The sequence below is a fragment of the Salvia hispanica genome, chromosome 3 (assembly GCF_023119035.1).
Source record: "Salvia hispanica cultivar TCC Black 2014 chromosome 3, UniMelb_Shisp_WGS_1.0, whole genome shotgun sequence".
Classification (NCBI taxonomy): domain Eukaryota; kingdom Viridiplantae; phylum Streptophyta; class Magnoliopsida; order Lamiales; family Lamiaceae; genus Salvia; species Salvia hispanica.
This window is the reverse complement of record NC_062967.1, coordinates 47,689,864-47,710,970: the sequence shown is the minus strand read 5'-3', so window position 1 is coordinate 47,710,970 and position 21,107 is coordinate 47,689,864. Positions and strand designations below refer to the sequence as shown.

The 21,107-nt window shown below is 36.0% G+C and overlaps 2 protein-coding genes, 1 long non-coding RNA gene and 1 other non-coding gene across 7 annotated transcripts; 1 reads left to right on the top strand and 3 right to left on the bottom strand.

Annotated features, from left to right (window-relative positions):
- Window positions 1–3,138: 3,138 nt before the first annotated feature.
- LOC125211990 (glutamine-dependent NAD(+) synthetase-like) lies at window positions 3,139–6,640 on the bottom strand. 4 transcript variants are annotated; one of them, XM_048111983.1, is made up of 13 exons: window positions 6,335–6,625; window positions 5,950–6,258; window positions 5,496–5,719; window positions 5,321–5,424; window positions 5,107–5,241; window positions 4,869–5,037; window positions 4,654–4,789; window positions 4,440–4,578; window positions 4,118–4,300; window positions 3,895–4,035; window positions 3,720–3,803; window positions 3,513–3,641; window positions 3,139–3,336 (listed from the first exon to the last, which is right to left on the bottom strand). In XM_048111983.1, exons 1-13 carry the CDS (start codon window positions 6,526–6,528, stop codon window positions 3,184–3,186), a joined length of 2,100 nt encoding a protein of 699 aa, XP_047967940.1. In that variant the 5' UTR covers window positions 6,529–6,625; the 3' UTR covers window positions 3,139–3,183. The 4 variants fall into 4 exon arrangements, 2 of the variants coding, with proteins under 2 accessions (XP_047967940.1, XP_047967941.1); XR_007174590.1 differs by lacking the exons at window positions 3,139–3,336; window positions 3,513–3,641 and having other exon boundaries at window positions 3,895–4,024; window positions 4,132–4,300; window positions 6,335–6,640; XR_007174589.1 differs by lacking the exons at window positions 3,139–3,336; window positions 3,513–3,641 and having other exon boundaries at window positions 3,786–3,803; window positions 4,132–4,300; window positions 6,335–6,640.
- A 662-nt stretch (window positions 6,641–7,302) lies between these two features.
- LOC125214624 (glutamine-dependent NAD(+) synthetase) lies at window positions 7,303–15,044 on the bottom strand. Its single transcript, XM_048115725.1, has 13 exons — window positions 14,770–15,044; window positions 14,055–14,360; window positions 13,300–13,523; window positions 12,493–12,596; window positions 12,187–12,321; window positions 11,306–11,474; window positions 10,514–10,649; window positions 9,863–10,001; window positions 9,532–9,708; window positions 8,841–9,008; window positions 8,477–8,572; window positions 7,884–8,012; window positions 7,303–7,773 (listed from the first exon to the last, which is right to left on the bottom strand). Exons 1-13 carry the CDS (start codon window positions 14,961–14,963, stop codon window positions 7,567–7,569), a joined length of 2,184 nt encoding a protein of 727 aa, XP_047971682.1. The 5' UTR covers window positions 14,964–15,044; the 3' UTR covers window positions 7,303–7,566.
- Window positions 15,045–16,446: 1,402 nt separating this feature from the next.
- On the bottom strand, window positions 16,447–16,517 carry TRNAG-CCC. Its single transcript has one exon. It is a non-coding gene; the product is annotated as a tRNA-Gly (tRNA).
- A 108-nt stretch (window positions 16,518–16,625) lies between these two features.
- LOC125211741 lies at window positions 16,626–18,601 on the top strand. The gene is made up of 3 exons (XR_007174561.1): window positions 16,626–17,062; window positions 17,895–17,965; window positions 18,064–18,601. It is a non-coding gene; the product is annotated as an uncharacterized LOC125211741 (long non-coding RNA).
- The last annotated feature ends 2,506 nt before the right edge of the window (window positions 18,602–21,107 follow it).

The following is a 21,107-nucleotide window of genomic DNA, read 5'->3' as shown; positions in this document are numbered from 1 at the left end:
AAAAACATAAATTATACTCCTAGTAGCAAATTTTGAGATTGTTTTTTTTGGTCCATAGCTGGCCCATAAGCCATAACTCATTCTCGCCACCTATTTATTTTACTTTTGATCGTGAGACCATCCGCATCGCGTCTTGATGCGGGCTCAGTCTCGTCTCCGAGATGAGATCGCATCGAGACAGCGATGCAAGCTCCCGTCTCGTCCCCAACTCGTCGCGAAGCTCGTCCGAGAGAGGTGTTTGGTGAGCCAGCTCGCCACGCGCCTTGGCGACGTGGCGAGCTCCCGTTCGTCCGTGACGCCCACTCACCGGCCCGTGAATGGGCGTCGTTTATATCCGTTGAAAATATTTGTTTTTTTGTTTTTTTTTAAATTCAGGAAAAAATCAAAAATTAAAAATAAATCCCAAAAATATACTAACCGTTTATAGCCGTTTTTTTCAAAATTTTGATTTTTTCTTCTTTAAAATATTTTTTTAATCCCCCAATCACTTCTATAAATATCAAATCATTCCCACAAATTATCCACCATAAAAAAAATTCTCTATTCTCACTCTTCTTCATCTCAAAACATTATTCTTCTCCCAAATTTTAATCCATTCATGGATCCATTTGAGCAAATGCGTTGAATAATGGGATACTATTTTGCCGACGGCATCTATCGAAGTGGCCAACCTTCGTGAAGACGTTCAACAGGCCGATGAACGAAAAATAAGCTCTTTTTGCGCAGAAGCAAGAGGCTGCTCGCAAGGATGTGGAGAGAGCGTTCGGGGTTCTCCAAGCTCGATTCAACATTATCAAAGCCCCGGCTCGTACGTGGTTTATGGAGAATATGGTCGACATCGTGTATACGTGCATAATCTTGCACAACATGATTGTCGCCGACGAAGGACCTGAGGCGGGAAATTGGTTCGACCCTGAAACCTCGGGAAGCTCTACCGCAAGTAGTCCGCCTCGCAGTAGAGTGCATCCGTCTTTGCAAGAGCGGTCGTGTGTTCGGGCAAGAACACGTGATTCTACCACTCACGCCCAACTCCACGAGGATCTAATGGAGCACATTTGGAAAAAATTTGACAACCGTTAGATGATCGTCACTAGAGAACTCCTTCTGCTTCTTTGCCTCCATTTTTTTTTATGATTTGAGTTTTGAGATTTTGAATTTAAGTGTGCAGTTTTTAATTGCTAGTATTTTAAATTATGTCTTTTTTATTTTTTTATAAGATTTTAATTTATGTGTTTTTTATATATTTTTTTAGGATTTGAAATTGTAATTTTCTTTTATTTAATAAAGTGTGTTTTTATTAATTAAATTTGTTGGAAATAAAAATAAAAAATAAAATTGAATGAATAGTTAAGGGATGAACTGATTAAGAGATGGAGGGATGCAAGTGTTGTCTCTTAGTTAAGAGATGAGGTGAAAAGTACAGTAGGATCCATGAATAATGAAGAGATGGGACGGTTAAGAGACGGGGATGCGGATGACCTAAATTTAATATCTTCGGTATGCGAAATATTTTTTATGGTACATAATTTTTTATAAATAGTCCGTTAAAATATAAAAAAATGAAAACTAATAACATTTTTATATTTAAAAACATCGAGTGAGGCAGGAAAACAGAATGTTTGTGACTGTGACAGAGAAAATATGTAATTATATAAAAAATAGGAGAAATAAACTATCACTCTTTAAATTCATCTTTTCCTCTTTCTTATTCTACAACTTTCAATTCGTATTCTTTATTCTCATTTTAAATTTTCAATGAGAAAAAATATCAGCATTAAGAAATAGTAGTAAGAAATAAGGAACGAAATGAAATCACGAATTTACAATAAATAAATAATGTCATCGACAACATTCACGTGCGTCTCCATTTTTCCTAGCAATTGATAGTAGTAGTAGTATATTTTTGGTTTTCTCAATTAATTAATTTCGTTTGATCCTTCGTTTTATCCACTTAGCAGAATTCATTTATATTTTTTTTAAAGAAAATCAGTTTCCTATTAATTTAGAAAGCAATCAGAAATCACTACGCAACTCCACATGATCTCGCTAAAAAGTAAAAATAGTTTGGAATTAATAAATCCAGTTAGGAGTGATGATGGTTTTGGACTTTGGAGAATTGTTTATAGGGAATTAAATATAGGTGTAAAATTGTGTATAAGGACAAGGTGCATATATTTTTCGTTTTTGTTTTCTGAATTTGATTCCAAACCTTTGGTTTGTAAAACTCATAATTCTTGCACTTTTCTATATATGATAAAATTGTGCCATTATTTTGAGGCGAACGATGTTATTGTAATTTTAATTAATTAAGTTGAATTACTCAATACATTTATGTGATTGTGCAAAAATCATACATTGTCTATATAGAACTGATATTTTCTTCAAATAAAATTATAAAGATCCAAATCCAACATGTTCCGTACATATTAGCATTATTTATTTTAGTTTATATATTTGATTTTAATCCCTAATAATTTATTCTTCGTATTAGTAATTTTATAAATTACTTAAAACTTAAAGTTGGATTACAAATATCTAAGCATGGACTTCTCTAGTATAATGATTAGATAAGTGATATAATACCAGCTGGTACTATCAACTGATTCAGTTAATACTCAAATCATAACACATTTAATAATGGAATTTGGTGACTATAATTAATGATTATGTATTTTGGTTTGGGCAATCCTTAAGTTATACTCCGAAGTATTATATTCCAGCATAATTGATCGATAACTTAAATTACATAAATTATTCTGTATTCTAATTGTTTCATTCCTGCAGCTGAATAGTACCACAGTATATACCATTACCAGAACATGGTGTTGCTCAGAGTGGGGTCCTGATATCAACAAATGGAATCTATCCAAAATAATGGAATTCGGTTGCAGAAATAATTTTGATGTTGTTTCCTAAATAATAATACTACATTGTTTAAATATTATTGCTGTAACATTCATGTCATAACTTGTTTGAAAGGCAATTCTAGAGGAAAAGAAAGAAGAAAACTCCAAAGAATCCTTAGAATTTTAGGATAACTAGAGTAACTAATAATTTTATTTGATTTATACTCCTATCTATTTGAAATACTAGTAAAATTGGAGAAATCTTCTTTGTAGAATAAAATACTATAACTCATGAAAAAGTAAAACTAGAATTTCATTAGAACAATAAGATATACAATCATGAATTTTTGATTTGTGGATTTGGAAGAGCTTCTTCTCCTTGAGCATCAAGGTGTTGTACAAGTTGATCTATCTTCCTGAATTGATATGCCCACTCTGGATTGTAAAGGATTTGCCGTTGATCAATTCTATTGTCCTCACATGACTGACTCTGCATAAATTAAATCTTCTTCATTAGCTAAATCAACATGGATAATAATCTAGGGATAATAACTTTGATTGGAACCCGATTTTATTAAAATCATATCAAATTTAAAGTTTTTGATTATGCAATATATTTATAAATTGATATGCTAAATTTAAAACTATTAATTCAAATTTGTATACCTCCACTATATACGAAGGCGTTAGAATGGTCATCTTATGTCGATTTATGGAATAGCTCTTGAAGAAATGTTTCACTTTGTGAGCTATTTGTGTTGGACTCATACTTGCGCCCCATTTCTCGCACAGATTCTGTCACAACACAATGTAGTAGTATATATCTCAATTCATTTACTATTAAAATGAAAAATAGTGAACTCCATTTTATACCTCAAACATGGATACTGGTCCACAATGAAAAGTCTTTCTCAATCTTCCATATGTTGAGAGTTCTTCCTCTGTCATTCCCCTCTCCTAATGTGGATCGATCGAGATAAAGTAAAATTATGAAAATGATGAGTTAAATTAAGTAAAATTAATTTGATCTTATAGTAGTAGTATATACCAAAGATTCAAGAGTGTTAGTTTGATCAGTTTGTGCTAAGGATGAATAACCGAGATTGACTGCAGCCCATTTCAAGAATGCTCTAAGATCTTTCATATTGATGCTTCCAATTGGATTTATGTCACCAGAGCTGCAACCATACTATTTATCCCAATCATTATTAGTAAAATTAAAAATTTAGTACTAGTATTATTATACCATAGTAGAGAACTAATTATCAGACCTTGGTTAGATTACCAGATAATCCTTGATCGGCAGTGGTGCTACTCAACACCAGATAAAAGCCGGATTTGTGGTGGATCCATGGCAATAGTGAGGCTAACGTGAACGCCACGACCATTCTTGTTCGACTCCTAATTTTCACTATTGCTGAATTATCAATATCTGTGCTCCCATTTTCCTGCCTCTAATACTCAACAACAGTTATTATTTCTATATCTACTTTTGTGTTTTGTCAAGCGTCAACATATAATACATGACTGAAACTACGAATATAAGAAACAGTTAATCTAGTTTGGATTGAAAAAAGCCATGAGGTGATGTACCTCTTTAGGGATGATGAGAGTTTGAAACAAGGAGAGCAGGGCAGATACCACTCCATCTATTGCAACGTCGAGATGCCATGCCCCGATTTCCTCAGCAACCACCCTCGAGTGTTGCTTGCTTGAACTTGAGGCTTCGTTACTATCACATCAAACCAATGTTTTAAAAACTGAACCGGTAGACAAAGCAATAGTCATATGGTTCTATCGGTCTCACCTAGTATCGGTTCCCATGAAAACCGTGTAGAATATGCGTTTAGTAAATTCTTTGGCATTCGTTGGAAACTGCCCATCACTGTAGTGGCCAATTCTCACTGCATCAGCTTTCACTTGTTCATCTCCATTTTCAATTTCTGCATAAAAAAAAAAGTTTCATACTTGAAAGAATATTTGTTTAAGATATAAGTATAATTAAAAGGTGATTGAATTAACCTTTGACAACAAGTTGGCACATGCAAGCAACAATAGCAGCAACAGAGCAAGTTTCAACTTCACCAGAGAGTGGAAGCAGAAAACCTGAAGCACCACTTCTCCTCAGATAATTCCACAGCCAGCAAGCTGCTCCCATTGCTATTTCCTCTTCACGACTTGGATACTCGACCTATATTTTTTATACTTTACAAACTCAATAATGCATATTCAAATCTATAATTGATTGGGATGATATTACCATTATTGGAGTTGAAATTGAGTTTTGGAGCTTGAAAGAGTGGCAAAGCTTGTAAGGTACAAATATTGATGGAACTTTGTTTTTGCAACTGGCTTGTTCCTTGTAGCTACTGGGGGTGAGTCTCAAATTCACCACCTGATCATATTATAATCAGTCAATATACATTGATTTACAATTACAAAATGTTTTGGAGTAATTAAATTGAGTTTCATACCTTGTCTAGATCTACTTGAGCAATAACAATATCCACATCTTTAAGTGAAAACTGTTGGCCATGGGCAACCACATCTCCATTTGCAACTATACATGAGCATCCATCTGCAATCCAAAATCACTAGTTTTTGGAATTGGTTGGTATATATGAATATGTAGGGCTAGGATAGCAATACCATAGTAAAGGCGAGCACCGTCGCATCCTATGTGGTTGCTGTACATGTAAACTCCTCCACGAGCAGACATGGCCGTGGTTATAGTGCGAAGACGACGCTCCATCTTTTGCACTAGATGAATGCTTCCACTTGCATTCATGAAAACTTCTACTCCATTCAAAGCCAATTCAGGGTGAACTTGCACAGGACAAAATAATTCCATGCAGATTTCAGCAGCTACAGCTCTAACAACCAACACAACACATCATGTAGTTGTCAAATTGATTGAAAAACAATTTACATATCTATGAATATATATAAAATATAATTCTAAAATGCATGCATCAGTGCTGATATCACATATGCATACCACCAATATGGTACCAGTATTAAATATAAAATTACTAATATTTACCAGAAATTAGAGTGAAATTAATAAGTCGAGAAACTGTGTGATAAAGGGGGACTAACGCACGTGTCAAGAAACTGAATGAATCCATATCCAAAAGGTGCGGTGGGCTGAGAGATGGCTTGAGCTACATCAGGCGGCAGCAGGAGGTCATCGAGGCGGGGTTCCGCCTGCTTCCAGGCCGTGAACCAACGGAGCTCGCTGCTGCCGCCGCCGTTAGCCAGCCACATCTTGGGGCGCACCATGAGAATCTTCCTGTTGAGGCAGAGCACCTGGCAGTTGTAGAGCTCCGGCCCTCTGCTCACCGGCATCCCGAAACTGCACAGCATCCCTTCCGTCCAATCGCCCGTCACCAGCTCCTTCAAGCACTCCCACCTGCACAGATAAATAACACACATTATAAATTAAATTTAGTTATATAATTTCAAGATAGATGAGTTATCTGCGTTACGCGTGGGTGATGGTGTCTGGCTCCATGAAATGGTCCTCGCAGCCGTAGCCGGTGATCTCAAGCTCGGGGCCCAGGCGGATGGCAGCGCCGGCGGCTTTGGCTCGGCGCAGGGACTCCTTAATGTTGCTCATGTTGTTGTCGAAATCCATTGCCCATTGGTTTAAGCTGCACGTCGCCACCTTCAACACCCTCATCTTTATTCAATCTGCACCTATGTTTCCTCAAACTCATTTATAAGCAAACATGACTATGTATGTTCACGCTTGTTTTTTAATTCGAAATGGGACGCCATTGAGGGAATCTTTTTTGGTGGAATGGACATGAGATGAGATACGAGAAGATGTGGATTACTTTAATTAAGATTTAACACGGAATAAGATTAAGCTTCAATGGATGCAACCATCTGTCAGCCACTTATGTAGTTAATTAAAAATGTGTCAAAAAAGAATCCACTTGCATAAAAGCAATATAAAATCTTTTACCTATTAGAGGGAATTGTGTTTTTTTATGAAACTTGATAGTACAGTCGTTTTTATTGGTATATGATAAATTTATAGAGTCGAACCATATGCACATTTTTAAATATAGCTAATAATATGTACACAAGACATTTTAAAAGAATGATGCACACATGGTGAAAATAGGAGTATAATATTACTGGATAACGAAGATAATATGATAACATATTAAAGTTAGTGGATACAATTAAAAACATGGTAGAAAGAGTAGTAAAGTGGATAGTCAATTTATTCGGTAGCTTTTTGTGAGTTGCCAATCGTATCATTTTCACAAATTTTGTTTTCAAAGCTTAATACGGGTCGAGCTACAAATATCTTAATAATTCGTAGACAAAATTTGTGGGTTGATATACTGAATCTGATTGATGTGGCTATGAATTGAATGAGAAGATCCAATCGATGGAAAATAATATTTTACGATATGCAGCATATAGACAGACATAGATGGAATTCTATAATAAGAAGTGTTTATTGCTTCAAGAATTATCACTCCTAGTGTTGTTCCCTGTTTTTTATTCGATCACTAATCTGATCAACAGTTCGTCAAGAAAACATGGGGAAAGATTTTATTTTTTTTCAATGACATCTACCTCAAGTTAAAATTGACATTAATATACAAACACTAAAAACACATAAATTACACCAAGCATCATGGATTCAAGGTGGAGGGGAGTATCGATCGCGACTGAGATTACTATAAGGCCATGGCAAAATTTACAAGCCAACACTTGGATTGCCCGAACCTGCAGCTACGACACCCATGCCACCATCTGATCTGAGCCCCGATGCTTCATTTGCAATAGCCACTCTATCACCATCCAACTGTGTCACAAGTTCATCTATCTTCCGGAATTGATATGGCCATCTTGCATTATATAGGAACTGGCGTAGATCAAACCTATTATCCTCTGGTGAGTAACTCTGCACAAGGCATTTGAAGTCCAGCAAAAAAAATAGTTAGAACCGGCCCATGAAAGCTAAAGGAGAGAAAAATGAACATACAAAACCTTCACTTGCTCAATCAATAGTACCTCTGCGTGGTATGAGGGAGTTAGAACTGTCATCTTGTGTCTGTTGATAGAATAGTACTTGAAGAAATATTTCACTTTCTCAGCAACCTCTGCTGGAGTTAACTTTGTTCCCCATTTGTAGCAGAGATTCTTCCATGGATACCAGAAAATGAATCAACACAAGAAATTATTCAAACAGAGATTGCAACAAAGTAAACTAATTTGACAATCACCGGAAGAAAAAAATAGTTTGAAGAAACACAGACTTGCAAAGTATATATAGGATCCTCATGCAAACAGGAATACACATAATACAGCATCCCTATGCATGCAAATAAATCCTAGCTTCCACAAAACTACGTATACATTCTGCAGATCCTTGTATTTTTAAGTTTGATTTTCCCTGGCAATTACTACATAGCAATGAGCAGTTTGCAGAAAATTGTTCCATTTCTGGAATCGCTAATGAAATTATCGGTTGTCACTAACAATGCTTCCTTATACTATCAACCTTGTTAATTGCACAAGAGAGATAAGTGCATGTATGAAGAAGGGTGATCAGTTGTCAAGAGCAAAGTCGAAAGGTTATAACATAAACAAAAAGTAAAATAAACCTTAAACATGGATACGGGTCCACAGCGAAAGATCTTTCGCAGCCTTCCATATACCGAGAGTTCTTCATATGTCATTCCCATATCCACTTCGTCCAGCTGTGTTTTAAGAAAATATATATTAGTCATGCACAATATCAGCATTTATCAGTAGCATACAAAGATGAAAGAACTTAAAACACAAAAACGTCCCGCCTCCATATCAAGGAGAAAACTATCCCTGTGTTGAAGGACAATGGCTACATGTAAATAAACAGAATGACTAGAAAAGATCATACAGGATTAGAGAAACTTAAAAGAAGGGGGTGAAAGATTGGAAGGAAAAATTAGCTTTGTTTGACATGTTTGTATCTATGTGATCAGATACCTGGCTGTAGTCGGATCGTATTGGCTCCAATTCAGCAGTGGGTGGAGCAGATTCAATTTCTTTTAATGAAGAGAAACCCAGATCGACAGCAGCCCATTTTAAAAATCTTCGTAAATCTTGCTTGCTGATGCTTCCAATAGGATTTATATCAGCAGAACTACAATCATACTGCATAAAAAAATCATGAGCACCCACCAAATCTCATGCTATAATGAATGGAAAAGTTGAATTCAGTGATGCTCAAGATCCAACAGTGAAGTCAGCCGTTGTGTGGAGGCTAAAAGCTTGATAGAGGCATTAGAAGTGAAACCAATCATAAGCTATAGGCAAAAAGTTGCCTGAATCTTTTCTAACATAGTTTTAGTTTTTTTGTAAAGGTTCAAACTGACAAAATGATTTTGATAAGCATACAACTATGAATGCATATAAAATAAGGATGACCTTGCCAAGAACCATTGTAACATTAGTCATATGTAGTACTCCCTCCGTCCCACTGTAGTAGAGGCATTTCTTTTCGGCACGGGATTTAAGAAAAATTGTTTTAAATGAGTTGAGTAAAAGGAGAATAAAGTAGAAAGGGAAAAGGTAGAGAGATGAAAAGAGAGTAAAATACTTTTTGCCAAAACAGGAAATGACTCAGTTATAGTGGGACAACCCGAAAAAGAATACGACTCAGCTACAGAGGGAGTACCTTTGTCAAGTAACCACGCAATCCTTCATCGACATTTGAGCTCCCTAAGACCAAATAAAAACCAGGTTTGTTATGAACCCATGGCAAGAGTGATGCTAGCATAAATGCTAAGACCATTCTGATTCGAGCTTGAATATTTTGCAGTCCCAAATTTTCAATATTAGAGCCCCCATCTACCTGTAATAAAACAGCAATACAACAAGCAACTTCAATTATGGGAATCCTGCATATACAGATATACTGCAGCATAAATGTTGAGTCATATACTTACTCCAAGATGAAATTATGATACAAGCAAAAATGTTGTAAATGTCATCTGTTCAGATTTTACCTTGTATCGTGGTTGTTTTCCTGTAAGTGTCTTAAACAAAGAGAGCAGAGCAGAAACTACTCCATCTATTGAGACATCAAGATGCCATGACCCAATTTCTTCTGCAAGCACCTTTGCCCTTGTTCTTGTGGCATTAGAACTACAATAAACGAAAGTAAGTTAACGGCACAAGAAAATATCACGAAAAGAAAGTAAAAGTTAAATGACACATTCTGCCAGTGCCATAGAAGGAAGGTAGTCAAAATAGACATCTATTGTTGAAATTTTAAAATTCTACACAACTTTACTTAGGTTCTACACAACTTTACTTAGGTTGAAAGCTCATCAACAACTAAGTGAGTATCATCCTATTCAGCTATAATAACAAAATTTGTTTCACAAGAAATGCTTGATGTTTCATAGCTGAAGACACCGCAAATAAAACTTTTAAAACTGATACTAAGGTCAGACTGGGGATGTTAATTTGTCTTTTGCAAATCATTAGATCTATAGCTATCTCAGACTATGCAAACTGCAGAGGCCGCACATAAGCTTCAACAAGAAGGCACGAATTATCCCACCCAAAGAATAAATATAAGCTGAATAACTGGAAACTTAAACAGAGAAATGAAGATGAAACATTTTTAAATGATCCCACCCACATATTCTCACCTATTTTCAGACCCCATGAAAACAGTGTAAAATATACGTTTGGCAAATTCTTTGCTGTCTGTTGGAAATTGTCCATCAGTATAATGGCCAATCCTTATGGCATCAGCTTTGACCTGTTCATCCCCCTCTGATATTGCTGAAGTAACAAACCTCACAATCAATACACATGAGGATTGAATAAAGGCCTCATACAATCACATGCAATGTTATCTTTTCCAATTTATGTAGCCTAAGGCAATTAAATAAGTTTTAGGATAAACAGACAAATAATGAAAAAGAGGGATCATCATTCTGTTGAATTCAAGAGGAAAAGGGTACAAAAAATCAAATATATACTGGCTCATAAAAGCCCCTTGGAGTTTACCTCATCTTTGTTGAGAATAACATGAGAAAATGGATGGTTAAAGATGTAATAAGAACCCTCATTATCACAAATTTAACATAGACGCTGTAATCAGAACCCAAACAAAGGGCTGGAGGAGAACATCACGCTGCAGATATATAATATGTTGAACTGATACTTCAGTGGTATCATAACCAACTGAACCAAGGAAAATGAAAGGTCTTGTTTTCAAATCTTAACACTACCCATTTCTTCACGCGAAGCTCTGATGAACCAAAAAAAAATGTAACCAGCTTATGCATGAGGGGGCATGTTGAATGTATATTTAGAAGTTAAAAATGATACTCCTCTCTATTCGCTTAACAGATTAGATGGGTGGCGACTGAATCATTAATCCAATGAATACAGATCAACAAATTAATGGGGATGAAGTTAAATAAGAAATTTACCTTTCACTACTAGCTGGCACATGCAACCAACTATAGCAGCAACAGATGAGCTATCTGCTCCACCTGAGAGTGGAAGTAAAAAACCAGATGCACCACTTCGTCTCAAATAATCCCACATCCAACAGCCTGGCCCAAAAGCTATTTCTTCTTCGGGAGAATGATATTTAATCTGAAAAGAATGAGAAGTCACTCAGCAAACTTTAACAAATGAAGCTACTATTGTTCTGGAGGTTCAAATTGCACATATTTTTAAAAGAGGGGGTAAAAAAGCTTAGATCCTCAAATTCTAAAAGCAGAACATCAAGTAGAAAGTAAATAATTGAAAAGTGAAAGTATAATGGTGGCATATAAATAACCCTGCCAGTATATTACTTTCATTGATGCAAACACATGAGATAAATGTAAGATGTGTATTGCCACTGCAATGGTTTTATTTTGGCTACTCATACAGAGGCATCTATATTAATAGACAAATAGCAAAGAAATAAAGAAATGAATAAAAGAGCCCATACATGATATGATCCCATGTTTTCTTAATGTCCAAGACGATCATAAGCAATGAATAGGCTGAAGTGATCTAGGTGCTCTAACTTTCTTTTGAAGAAAACAGAGCATACAAGAAGCCTCAAAGAAATGAGTAAAAAAGATTGGATTTGTAAGGTTTCTAATGCAAGAGGTAACCAATGAGTGGATGTAACAAATGAGTGAGGTTGATGCATAAATAAATGTTTTAATCAAAGAGTTTCTTAGGAACTGAAGTCATTCATCATGAAATATGGATGTTTGCTCTATATTACCTCCATGAACTATCAGACAGGAATTTAACACACGTGTTAGCATTAGTATTGGAACATTTTCTTGTCAACCCGTCAATTCCTCACCTTTAGAGGACTTGAAAGCAACATTTGGAGCGTAAAAGACTCGCAAAGTCTATAAGGTACTTCAATGGAGGAAACTTTTGGTTTGCAACTGGCTTGTTCCTGAAAGCTACTAATAGATCCCCTAAGACTGGCAACCTGCAATGAGAAGTTTCCGTAAATCAAATTATACAAATGATGTGATGAGCACCAGTTATGATAACCAAATTCTGAAAAAAAGAATCTTGTTTTATTTTATGTAGTTCTCCATTCAGAATTAAGTAAATAACTTCCTCCAAGACCCTAACAAGAAATTGTAGTAGTACATACTGCATCTAGATCTACTTGAGCAACCACCATTTCCACATCCTTCAAGGAGAATTGTGAGCCTTGTGCAACCACATCACCGTTCACCACAATGCAGGAACATCCATCTGAATGTAAGAGGTTATCAAACAAGACTCCTCAAAATATAAATTATTTGCATCACAAGGAAAAGGAGTGGACCATAATCTAAGCATTCCAATTTAATAATGAGATCCAAGTAGTTCAATATACCGGTTCATCATAAACTGCGACACTTCTTGAGAGTCTAGATGACTCATTCTAATATATTGTCACAGTAATATTAGGATGGAGAGAGAATGTTAGTAAACTTCCAAGAGTCTTTCTTTCATCAAGCAAAAGGTTCCCAGAAAACACAGCATGACACCAAAGTTAACAACTCCAGAATATGACAACCCACACTAAACTTAGTAATGCATTTATTACAAAGACTTCCACCTATTTTCCACGTTCAAAACTTTGAGCATTCAGGCTGAGGATGACATATGTAGGAACAAAGTTTCATATCCACAGTTTGTGACAATAAGAGAAATGGCTATAGAAAAGTTAGAGGTGTTAAGCTATCCCTTTATTTCAAAGATCAAAGTTTAAGCAACCAGGTTGAAACTTGAAACGGAAAACTGGAGGGCCAATATTTGCTGCATTTACATTTTAGTGATGCTTATAGTGAAAGCCCCGGCAGTACTAGATGTCTTAATTGTTCCCTATTGTTTAAGGGATATAGAGCAGATAAGCCGTAACAACAACCCATAGTATGAACTGTGGAAAAAAAATTCACGCTGGGTCACCCACCATAATAAAGGCGGCTGCCGTCACATCCTTGTTGATTACTGTACATGTAAACACCTCCACGGGTATTTGTAGCTCCAATAAAAGCACGGAGACGAATATCAAGTTTACGCAATTGATGGTGACTTCCACTAGCATTCAGAAATACTTCAACGCCATTCAGAGCGAGCTCAGCGTGAGGGGGCATGGGACTAAAAAGTTCCTCGCAAACTTCAGCAGCAATGGCTCTGAGCAAGGAAAAAAAGTTTTAAAGCAGTAGAATTTGTGAACAGTTTTCCAGAGATCAAGCTCAAATGTTTAACTATAGCTTGCATGCATGATGCTTGATTATAAACCTGATTCAGATTGTATAGCTACATAATGCATCAAAACAGGAGTTCCGGTTATTCCAAAGATGAAACTCATAACTCGCAAAACCTGGTTGGTGTGACTAGAATTGATGTATACCATGAATCATCAGAGGCATTTGATAAAATAAACCTATATGCGCCTCATAAAATATATGCTTCATCCAAAATATTAGTTTTACACCTAATCTCCATCAACAAAATCCCGCTTTAAAAGATCACGCATCTTTAGTTTACTAATATTCAAAAAGTTCACTTTAGAAATTAGGGTTATATTCTTGAGCGCAAATCACAGAAAATAATGAGATAAATGAGCCGGTATAACGTTAGTATAAACGGACTAAAAATAATGGTAAGAGATCAACATCAAAAGTTAGAAAAAAAATTAGGTTGGATATCATGATGACTTACACATCTAGAAACTGGATATATCCATAGCCGAAAGGCACTGTTGTCTGCAATATAGCCTCAGATATATCACTTGGCAGCAGAAAATCTTCAAGAGGCCCTTTTTGTTTCCATGCCGTAAACCACCTGAGCTCCCTGTAGTTTCCATCATTTGCCAGCCACATCTTTGGACGTATCATCACTATTTTTCTATTCAAGCATAGCACTTGACAATTGTAGCGCTCTGACCCTTTGATAACAGGCATACCGAAACTACATAATATGCCATCAGTCCAGTCATCTACTAATAATTCTTTTAAGCAGTCCCACCTGTAAAATGATTGTTCAAAATGTCACAATAAAAATAATGAAGGGGGCAGGTTTCTCCAAGTTGTAAGCTATTAACAACTCAACATTTTGTTTGATGCTAAATCAATCACAATGTATAAAAACTATCTGAGCTTTACAAGAGCCAATTGATTGCATTTCAGGGATCAAGTTAGCTAATTGCATATTTACATTAGCATATTCTACTATGAACACTTCCATAACAGCATAGCAATTCAGAAATAACCAAACGATCTACTGCAAAGTAGATTTAAACTCAGTGGTCACGATTTTGCATCACTTGAAATTGAATTTGGCAGTAACTGAACACTTAATAATACGTCACTTCGATCATCCGTCCCCTGCGTAATTAAAAATCGGCAGCAGAGCATAGAATAGAGGAGGCGCTTACGCGTGATTGACAGTGTCGAGTTCGAGGAAATGGTCTTCGCAGCCATAGCCGGTGATTTCAAGCTCGGGGCCGAGGCGGATGACGGCTCCGGCTTCTTTGGCCCTAGAAATGGATTCCTTGATGTTCTTCATATTGCAATCGAAATCCATTGCCCATTGATTCAGGTTGCAGGTGGCTACCTTGAGAAGCCTCATTTCCCTGCAATTTAGAGTTAGAGAAAAAGGAGTGGGCGGAGAATATATGGCGTAGATTCGGATTGTCTTCTCTGGATTTTGGAGGTTGAGTTGGTTTATATATATGGAAAGAGAGCGGAAAATAAATGTGTATGCATAGACTTGTTGTACGTGTCGTGCGTGCGGGTGCGAATTGAAGAATTCGTGTCAGACTTCTCCCGTACTCACCGAACTCCTACAGTTAACCCAACACCAAAAAAAAACGAAATTGTTATACTCCCTCCGTCCCATAAAAGTTGATACAAAATTTTTAGGCACGGAGATTAAGAATTTATATTAAATAAATAAGAGAGATGAAAAAAATAGGAAAAATAAGAGAGAGTAAAGTAAATGATGGAATAAAGGAAGAGTGATTAGATGTTTTGTCTTTTGTTAGAAAAGGAAATGACTCAACTTTGTTGGGACGGACTAAAAAGGAATACGACTCAACTTTTATGGGACGGAGGGAGTATATAGTTTTAGGGATTATCTACGACAAACCCTAATCCATCTCCTAATACATACACACATACATGAGTGATGAAGCTCACCATCCTTTATTATGTACTATGTGTGTATGTATTAGGAGATGGATTAAGGTTTGTCGTAGGTGATCCTCTCCGATAATAAAACGATGGTTTTTTTTATCACTTTTTGTAAAATCCTATGCAATTATGCTTCAAATTATGTATTCCCAGTAGAGGCTATAAGAGTATCCTTAACCCCATCCCAAATTCGGACCGCAAGTCCTCTCCACGTAAACATTCCCCTAAATTTGAATCCCAGACCACAACTCCATTAACCCCGCAGGTCACAACTATTATTTTGCACAATTCACAACTACAACTTATTTTACTCCTAAAATAGAATACGTTGAACAATTAAAACCGAGATTGAAATACTAGAGGATTGAAATTGAGTTTGTGTGGAAAAGTATTAGAATGAAGCAAATCAAGTGTATAAATAGGCAAACAAAAATTAAAAAATAAATGAATAAATCGAGGGGACTTGCGGCCCGGCCCGCACACAATTAACGTCGGGACGGGACGCAACCTTTGCGGCATGGGCACCGGTAACGCCGGGCCGGGACGAAGTGCTGGTGCGGCTCAGGGACGCAACTGCGTCTTCGGGACCGTGCCAGGCTGTGACACGCCATGCTCCAACACTGTTCCCGGGCCGGGACTCGCAAGTTGCAGCCCGGCCCCTGTGCGTTAAGGATGCTCTAACAGCATTCCCCATTTCTAAAAGTGCAATATTTCAATTTGCATCCAACATGAAGTAATAAAAAAGCATTTTAAAACAATTAAAAAAAAAGAAAAAACTACCTAGCGATTCCGGCGGCGCCAAGTTTCAGATTTGCTTTCAATTACCCATGATTAAAAAAAATCTACTCTCAATTATCAAAAGCCCTATACCCAAAATAATATCTGAGCAAAACAAAACCAGGTGCAAAATAAAAGACATTTGCGCATCCGGGGAATCGAACCCCGGTCAGTACCGTGGGAGGGTACTATGATACCACTACACTAGATGCGCTTTCGTGACATTATTGAATTGTTAAAAATATGAAAATGTTTTCGGTCAGTGCCGTTTGGTTTATTTTCCAAATAGCCGCCACTCTTCAAGACTGTTTTAGGGTTCTTATTTACTTTGCAGCTTTGATTTTCTTTTTTGGTTTCTTTGTTTATAGGATTACAGTATTGATTTTGAACTGTGCTTGTTCAATTATTCAGCACCTTTTTGTTAATTTGCGACACCTTGATTCTACTCACATGCCCTTTTTCATGTCTGACAGTTTGTTTTCATTGATCAATTGTTTGGGTCTACTGAATAGCCAGTGTAATCCATATAGTTCAAGGAGCTTTTTGAAGAAAGGAAACTTTTAATCTTGCTAAGTTAAGATAATTAAAGCACTATGCGGTGCAGCGAAATGAGTTTAAACAAGTAGTAGTAAGATATTAGATGGCTGCTTTGGGAGTTGATTGGCGAATGTTAATGGAGATAGTATTTGATTCATGCCTTATTTGTGCAGGAATAGTTGATGTGATACTATCTTAAATGCTGTTTTGCTGCAGATTTTGGTATGTAGCTGATCTTTCTCAAATGAATGTGTTCTTCTCACATGTAAAATGCTGATAAGTTGAATAAAACTCCCACCTTTTTAGCTCTTCTTCCTGTAATGGGGCATAGTTGTGCATAACGTTTTGCACGCGACCGAGATAGCTAAAGATTTGTTGCAGCTTCAAGGGCGGAATGTCATCTTCACATTGTTTCGAATAACTAACTAAGAATGTGCATCTGCCTTTACATATTACTTTTTTGTACAGAAAAGGGTAACTATCTAGGCAAATTTGGCTTTGTGATTATGCTATCATTTATTCCCTTTTGAAAACACAAACGGATTGAATTAGAATGCTTGGATTACTCGATTGTATGTGCTATTTAGGAGAACAAACGGATTAGATATCTTGATTACTATCACAATCTACCTTCTAGGATGATTTAGAGACACAATGGTAGTGAATTGATGCCTTTCTTGCAGCTGTACCAAACTTACATGTTTAGCTCTAAAAAATATATGAATCCCTCTTGTGATCTAACCTTAGAAGCCGCTTGCTTGGATCTGCATGCCTAGTCATCATTTTCCCTCCAACAGATTAGCATGTAGAGGCAACGACGTATAATGTAGAGTCTCGCCCTTTGTTCCTTGAGAGCCTCACATCTTGGGACGTAGATTCTGCTGTTCCTTTGCCTGTATGGAACTGAGTTCCCCATTGATATCACTGTCTCTAAAATTTTAGTTTCCTGTGGAGAGTTGTTATTGTGGTGGAATTTACTAAGACTTATCTTGGAATATTGGTTTTTTATTGTGTTGAAAGTCCATTGAGTATTAGATATCTCACTTTTCTGCAGTGAATTTGTGGCCTTATTTCATGCTTTCAAGAGGGGGATTTCGCAATGTGTCGCATGAGCCTGCTTTCCTGGTATGCTGCCTCCTCCCTCCTTTGTCATTTTGGGATAACTTCTAATGTATTTGTTAGGTGTGTGTATATTCCTTGAACAAAACAATTTTCTTGCACAGTTCACATCTGGCCAACTACATGAGGGGATCTATTCCTCTATCATCACTGCATCTTATGGTAACCACCATTAATGCTCAGCAATGTAGTCTGTGTAATATTTGTCTCTGTGTTGATTAATGTCAAACTTAGTCCGCACATTTCGTTCATAATTATGGAAGCTTTAATTGAAATGCTCGAAGATCGTGAATCCCTCTAGTCATTCAGAGTCAAAGCAGTAACCCTGTTTCTGCTTTCTGTTGAATGAATTTTTTTCTTTCCCCACATTGCTCCTTCCTATGTTTTGCTTTGGCTTTTCTTTTTTATGTGTCGTTGTTGAAGGCTCCGATGATGATGTCTATATTCTAGTATATCGTTCCAATTGCTGAACTGCTCCACCGTGTTAGTGGTAATGTAGAGATGAAGGGACAACTGAGGAGCTTGCTTGCACTCTTTTTATGTATAGTTTGCTTTTTCTTTGATTTTTTTTTTGCTTGTCTTGCACAAAATGGTAACATCATTTCTTGAGGATTGGCTTCCAATTTTATTTTATTTTTTGCTTTTTGAGGTTTAAAAACCATATAATGTTGTTTTTTTTGGTCACTTTTTAATAGCTTTAGGGTGTATTTTTTGGCCCTGCTTATGTCTGATGAGGATTCATATTTTTGTTTATAATTTTTGCCTAATCCGAATCAGTCTGAAATTTTAATTATTATTAAAAATGAATCTGAACCGAAGCTGATTATTTGAAAATCTAAATCTGAATATACACAAATTCAATTATTTCAAGCCATTCTGAATCGACAATTCTTAGTGTACTAATAAAATTTAAAAAAACCTACAAATCGGAATATCAGAAAAGTATACCGAACTAAATGACTTGTGTAATGCATAGACAAAATTGAAGTAAGCCTAGCTCCTTGCGGTTAAGTCATAACACAGAATCTCCTTTGGATTGCAGTACATATTACTAAGCAAGTTATGTTAATACCAAAATCTTGATTGGTTAAAATCAAATAAAACAAGTAGTTTGATACTTAATTTACACGCAAATTTTAAAATTGGTATGCAAAATTAGATTGGTTAAAATCATAAAAAATCAACAGTTCTATAATTTACGCAAAAAAATCTAAAATTTGTATGCATAATCATAATTTGACGAAAATTTATGAATTTACAAGCAAATACCCTTATTTGATACGGCTAAAAAAAGTCATGATGTCAATTTGATAATAAAATGCAATCCAATTAGTAAGATGTTTCATCTCGAACTTATACATTAAAAGTTTGAGTCACCACAAAAAGAAATCATTAAATATTCATTATTGATCTTCTATTCCTTAAAAAATTATGAGTTTTTAGTTTTAAATTTAGTACTCCGTAGTCCGTCTCATTGTATGTGAGACATTTCTTTTGGGCACATGATTTTAGGAGTGCAAAAAAATAAAGAGGAAAAATAGGAGAGAAGAAAGAGTAAAGAGAACATTGTTTTTTTGCCAAAAAAAAAAAAATGAAATGCCTCACTTATAGTGGGATGGCTAAAAAAGAGTATGCCTCACTTATAATGAGACGGAGGGAATAATAGTTTTGATGGCCGGACAAACCAAGTTTAACATTTATAATGTGGCAAAGTGTATGATACCTAGGGATGTCAATGAAGCCCGCAACCCGTGGGCTGGCCCGAATAACCCGATAAATTTATAGGGTTAGGGTCAGAAATTTATAGCCCGATAAAAATAAAACCCGATAAGCCGCACCCGATTAACCCGCAACCCGTTAGGGCCAGACCCGAAAACCCGATGGCCTGGCCCGATAACCCTAAAATTTATATTTTTCAAATTTTTGCTCCTAATTCGACACTTCGTTGACTAATTTTATGACATAGATAACTAAAAAAAGATAACTTTCAATTTTATGGTAAATATATAAATTATATATTGAATTTTTATTAATATAATAATTATTACATAAATTAATCTCACTAAAAGAATATTTAAATTTTTAACATGCATTAAAATTTCACGAAATATCACAAATATTAGTATTTTATGATTGAGTATAAGCATATATATCAAATTTATCATAATTAAATATTTTATATTTTATAAATATAACTAATTTTCATCATGATTTATTGGATTGTTCGAGCCTTAACCTTATCGGTAGCAACCCGATTAACCCGTCGGGCTAGCCCGAAACCCGAGCTTTTAGGGTTAGGGCCGAACTTTTACAACCCGATCACAACCCGGCAAGCCCGCACCCAATTGACCCGCAACCTGAGTAGAGTTAGCCCAAAATCCGATGGGCCAGCCCAATTGACATCCCAACATGACAAGATTTCGTTGCACGGGGACTGGCGGATGAACTGCATGCTGGGAGTGAGAGTGATTGAGCCAATGGGCCATCTTGGTCCGAATTGGGAGTGCTTTTTTAATATTAAAAAATACTCAAATTTAATTACTTTCATTTTTTTCTTATACGAATAACTAGCTAATCGCTGGTTGTTATTTTTTCAATTTTTTAAATAATTTATCACCTGTATAAAACTATAAATATCTTACTTATTTTTTCATAATATAATTACCGATGAAGAATGAACGAATATCCCTTATTGGATAGACGAATACATAATGACTATTTGAGTTATTCGACGCAATAGACATCCCAAATCATAATGCGCAACAACCCTTATGAGATTTTACCTAAAGCGTTGTGAGTCCGTGCGTGATACTCCCAATCACGATTGATTCCAACACAATTAGTAGAAGAAATTTAGGCGCACTTGAACCCCTTTAGGTGTGACTATAATTTCTTATGTAATTTTTGGATTCAATCTTATTATTAAAATTAGGGAATTGCTAGAATGACAACGCCAGTTTAAGGGACACTGTGCCACCAATCTTAAGCGTTAGATTTGGCGTGAGATTCAATTTTAAAGTGACATCTGGTAGTTTAGGTTTATTATTAAAATGAATAAAAATATTGCTAAAGGCTATTTCTGGAATTCACAATTGCAGCGGTTTCTTCTGAAACGCAATTCACGGTATTTCTTCCTTCTCTCTTTCTT

Coding starts and splice junctions, on each gene's coding strand:
- LOC125211990 (XM_048111983.1), bottom strand. CDS start 6,528: ATGAGGGTGTTGAAGGTGGCGACGTGCAGCTTAAACCAATGGGCAATG. Junction 5,720..5,949: donor TTCATTCAGTTTCTTGACAC/GTGCGTTAGTCC, acceptor GTTGGTTGTTAG/AGCTGTAGCTGCTGAAATCT. Junction 3,642..3,719: donor GACCAGTATCCATGTTTGAG/GTATAAAATGGA, acceptor GTGTTGTGACAG/AATCTGTGCGAGAAATGGGG.
- LOC125214624 (XM_048115725.1), bottom strand. CDS start 14,963: ATGAGGCTTCTCAAGGTAGCCACCTGCAACCTGAATCAATGGGCAATG. Junction 14,361..14,769: donor CTCGACACTGTCAATCACGC/GTAAGCGCCTCC, acceptor ATCATTTTACAG/GTGGGACTGCTTAAAAGAAT. Junction 10,650..11,305: donor GTGCCAGCTAGTAGTGAAAG/GTAAATTTCTTA, acceptor TTGTTACTTCAG/CAATATCAGAGGGGGATGAA.